This window comes from Oratosquilla oratoria, chromosome 38, assembly GCF_046742065.1.
Source record: "Oratosquilla oratoria isolate Oo_2021 chromosome 38, ASM4674206v1, whole genome shotgun sequence".
NCBI classification, from domain to species: Eukaryota; Metazoa; Arthropoda; class Malacostraca; order Stomatopoda; family Squillidae; genus Oratosquilla; species Oratosquilla oratoria.
Window position 1 is genome coordinate 4,030,495 of NC_134814.1, and position 5,000 is coordinate 4,035,494.

General features: G+C 29.7%; 1 protein-coding gene across 8 annotated transcripts in view; it reads left to right on the top strand.

Annotated features, from left to right (window-relative positions):
* LOC143019952 (uncharacterized) overlaps nucleotides 1–5,000 on the top strand; it is a 573,751-nt gene that overhangs the window by 163,555 nt on the left and 405,196 nt on the right. For 6 of the 8 annotated variants that reach the window (XM_076175988.1, XM_076175980.1, XM_076175981.1 and 3 more), the window contains one exon: nucleotides 3,511–3,563. The exons of the other annotated variants lie outside the window; for them this stretch is intronic. In XM_076175988.1, the coding sequence (XP_076032103.1) occupies nucleotides 3,511–3,563 (53 nt within the window). The remainder of the gene's footprint in view (nucleotides 1–3,510; nucleotides 3,564–5,000) is intronic. 8 annotated transcript variants of the gene reach the window in all.

Genomic DNA, 5,000 nt, shown 5'->3' on the forward strand with positions numbered 1-5,000 from the left:
AAACCTCAGGTATAGGTTAAGTATATACATACAGGTTGGGGGAACTAAAGATTTCTTTTCTTCGTAAAAAGATAATAGAAATCGTACAATCAGCGAACGATATAATACGATAAACACCGTACGGTGACTCAAGTTCAATATCGCTTTATTGCATATCGTACGATGTCTTTTGGTATCTTATGCTCGATGCAAGTATTATTAGCATACGAGTATTACCACAGAAAAGGGTTGGTAACGCGCATCCTACCTGGCATCAAGTTGGTAGAAACAACTTCACCAACCGTGTAGTTAATGAATGGAATAAACTTCCTGCAGAGGCAGTGCAATGTAGTTCAGTTCGAAGCCTTAAGATTCGTTTAGATAAACACCTAAGCAAGATGCTGTAATGTCGTCCATTTATTTTATATTATTTGTTTATTTGTTTGATATTATTTGTATGTTTGTTTATTATCATTTACTTGATCATTATTTATTATTATTATTTACTTGATTATCATTTATTATTATTTATCTGTCCATTTATTATTATTGACTATTTACCTATTTGTTTATTATTTAACTTTACCTATTTATTTATTTATTTCATTTATTATGATTTATATCATCATAATTTTTATTTACTTATCATTATTATAATTTTTTTCGCATCCGACTTAGTTATGCCTGTAAGTATATTCCTCCTTTGTAATCATATTTGGGAAAACGCGTTGGTAAGTTCGGTTTAATGGTCAGCCTTGTACTCTGCAGCTCAAAGCAAAACGACCTCATTCAAAAAGCAAAGAATCATTGCCCTTCACCAGCGTTTCTTAACTAGGGTTCCCCGGAACCCTAAGGTTCCGCAAAAGGTCCCTAAGGGTTCCGCGAGAACAAGTGAGATAAGCTAATGCACTTTTGATTTTTTTTATCTAATTTCATAACCGTAATATAATCAAACACGCACGACATATTCTTGGTTATTGTAATAATGTAATATAGACACCATCCTATCTAACCTATTATTACGATGATAAAATGAGAAAGATATGGTTTATGTGGTTTCTTTTTGCGTTGGGGTTCCTTGAGACGTGAAATTTATTTTAAAGGTTACGCAAGGGTAAAAAGGTTAAGAAACGCTACCCTTGACAATTGTCTGACGACTATCGTCATTGAGCCATGAACGATAATCGTTGAGCGATAATTAATCGCCCCAAGTAGAACGTATCTTTAAACCCATTAGGATCACGTGTCAATACTTTCTTCAGGGAACCGTCAGACGGCTTTATTCAGGTAACAGACAGTCCTTGGCACTCAGAAAACCCCTTACATTCCGTGTATCAAATTCACTTTTTTCCCTGATGTCGTCGAGTGATAATATTCATCGACGGGTATCGTCAGCTATCGCTGGGCAACAGAGTTTCCGTTTTCTATCTCGATCCCATGCATAGGAATGGGAACTTTTCTAGTTGGCTTTCAATCTAACCTAGCTCTTTCGGTTCTAGATATGCAATGTGAGATTTTTTTTCTTTCCAAACTTTAGAAAAGAGGATATACTCGTATACGCTTCCATTGCATGGGTTATCTTGTGTGTGTGTGTGTGTGTGTGTGTGTGTGTGTGTGTGTGTGTGTGTGTGTGTGTGTGTGTGTGTGTGTGTATGTGTGTGTGTGTGTGTGTGTGTACCAAAGGTTATTTCCCCTTATCTTAAAGTCAAATCACATCGCCACATCATGAATGAACAAAACTCCCATCATCCACTTTTTACATCTCGACATAAATTTCGTGCATTTTACTTTTATCACTGATCTTTTATTTTTGTTGCAGCTTTCTTATAGCGATCTATAAAACCTCTAGATTTCCTAGAATACCTAAGCTTTTCTGTCTCTCAGCTTTTCTAACTTTGCTTAGCCATCTAACGGAAGACGTCTTCAAAGTATTTGGTCTAAATGGTGCTGTGGGTGTTTAGTTGTTATATACATTCTCTGTCTTCTGTGACTGTCTGTAGATTCCCCTTGCTTATGGAATTCTGTCATTTGTTCTTCTCGTGTTTATTACCTTTCTTTCAAAATTTCTTTTTTCGTTTTCTTTTTGTTTTGTTTTTTTGTCATAGTTTGGTTTCTCTTTGTTGTCTTTATTCTCTCTCTCTCTCTCTCTCTCTCTCTCTCTCTCTCTCTCTCTCTCTCTCTCTCTCTCTCTCTCTCCTTTTCTATCTTTCTCTCCCTCTCTCTTTGTCTAGAAGCAATTTAGTCTCTATTTTCCCTCTCTTCAGTGGCTGTGTTATTGACTGTAGATTATCATTACTTATGGATTTCTGTCAGCAAATTTTCTCATAATGTCATCTTTCTTTCACATTTTCTTTTCCTAACCAATTTTTCAATTATGTAGTGGTTTATCTCATTTGTTCTCTATCCCCCGTCTCTCTCTCTCTCTCTCTCTTTCTTTCTCTCTCTCTCTCTCTCTCTCTCTCTCTCTCTCTCTCTCTCTCTCTCTCTCTCTCTCTCTCTCTCTCTCTCTCTCTCTCTCGTTCTCTCTCTGGCTGCAGATGGAAGTGCTTTAACCACACATGGAAATATCTTTTTGTTATTACCAACAAAAATGTCGATCATAAAATTCTCTGTATACCTCTGGTGCTCGATGCAGTATATCCATTTGTGTAATTCTCGATGTCTACAACACGTAGCTATTATTGAAATGTTTCTAATGTTTCAAACAACACAGAAAACCTAAAAGACGTTATTTATTTATTCATTTATTTGTTTATTTTTGTTTATTTCATTTGTTTATTAATTTTGTTATTGTTATTATTTTTGAAATTTGATTGAAAACACAGAAACCTCAAAATTAATTATTTTTTCATTTGTGTTCTATTCTTATTTCTCTCATTGATATCTTTATATATTTTTGTGTATGTAATAATTTTTTTATTTCTGTATTTATTTATTATTTATCTTTATTTTTCTATTCATCTTTTTACCTATTTCTGGTTATGTATTTATTTGTTTGTTAGTTTCTGTATCTATTAATTAATTAATCAATTTATTTGTTTATTTATCTATTCATTTCTTTATTTATCTGTTAATTTAATCATTTATTGACATTTAATCGAATTATTGATTTAGTTATTTATTTATTTATTTTATCATGATGATTATTATCATTTTCTTGTACTCTGTGTTCAGTCAAAGTGTCCACTTGTTCTCTATTTATGTTCTAACCAGTGTTCATTCTAGTTATCTTAGGGCCCTAGGAAGAAACGTTGGACTATGTTAGTCTACGTTCTTATTAATCTAGTTATCTCTCCCTTTCACTTAACTAGCATCTGTATCAGCCCATTTTTACTATTAAACTAACTAAATGAAAACTTGTCGTAAAATTCTTTTTGATGATATGAACATACGTAACTTTTTCACCCTTTTTTTTTTAAATTATACCTAATAACATTACATCAAACGTATTCGTATAATGTAATATAAATGCCTATGGCTTTCATGTACGTATCTTTTAACATTATTTTCTTTTTCTTGTTCTTTTTACAGAAACGGCGTTTTCCCCCACAATTGCGGGTCACTGACCCCATCAGCAACCGAGGGTGAGTGTCCTTAAGTCAGATCAGTACAAGAAGGACGGAACCGTTTTCCTGGCCTTTTGTACTCAATTAATAGAATAATGATAGTGATGGTAATGATAATGATAATAGTAAAAATAATAGTAATGATGATATAAATGATATTGATGGTAATGTGAATAACATTGATAATGGTAATAACAATAGCAGTGATAATAATAATAGTAATGGTAATAATAGAATTATATTATTATTATTATTATTATTATTATTATTATCATTATTATTATTATTATCATTATTATTATTATTATTATTATCATTATTATTATTATTATTATTATTATTATTATTATTATTATTATTATTATCATTATTATTATCATTATTATTATTATTATTATTATTATTATTATTATTATTATTATTATTACTACTATTATTGTTATTGATAATGATAGTAATAATAACAATAATGATAATAATAATAATAATAATAATAATAATAATAATAATAATAATAATAATAATAATGATAATTATAATAATAATAATAATAATAATAATAATAATAATAATAATAATAATAATAATAATAATAATAATAATAATAATAATGTGGATAGGAGGTAAAGGGAACACGGGCTGAGGGAAATACTTTTATTCCTGACTGAGAGAACAATAATAATAATAATAATAATAATAATGATAATAATAACAATGATAACAGCAACAACAACATTGATAAAAAATAAGAATGATAATAGTAATAACAATAATAATAATAATAATAATGATGATGATGATAATGAAATTGACTTCATAGCTGCAATAGAAATCATATAAGTGCTCTTATCGCTTTGATGTTTTTATTCTCTTTTTTCCTTATCTTTAATCCTCTTTTTATCTTCTTCCTCCACTTTGTTGTTCTCTTTGCGTCGTTATCTCTTATCTTGATTACATGCATATACGAAGGCTTTTATCCCCTTTATAAGAGGATTGATCAAGTCAGAGCATATATTTCTCTTGACTCTTCACATAGAAAAAAATCAAATATAAATTGAATGAAACAAAATGAAATTGAATAGAATAAAATAAAATAAAATAAAATGATATACAATTGATGTAAGATTAAATATAAACAAAAACAAAATGAAACAGAATAGAATAAAATAAAATAAAATGAATACAATGGAAGGAAAAATTAAATATAAAGAAAACAAAAATAAAATAAAACAAAATAAAAATAAAATTAGATACGGTGGAGAGATACAGTGGAGGGAAAGTTGAATAAAAAAATAAAATAAAAATAAAATAAAAATAAAATAAAATGAAATAAAATACAATGGAGGTTGGGTATATATAGTCCTCCGGTCCATCTAGTTGAATTTTGTGACACATAGGGTACACGGTGACGATATTCTTATCCCCCAGCCCACACCATTCTTTGACGATTAGAAT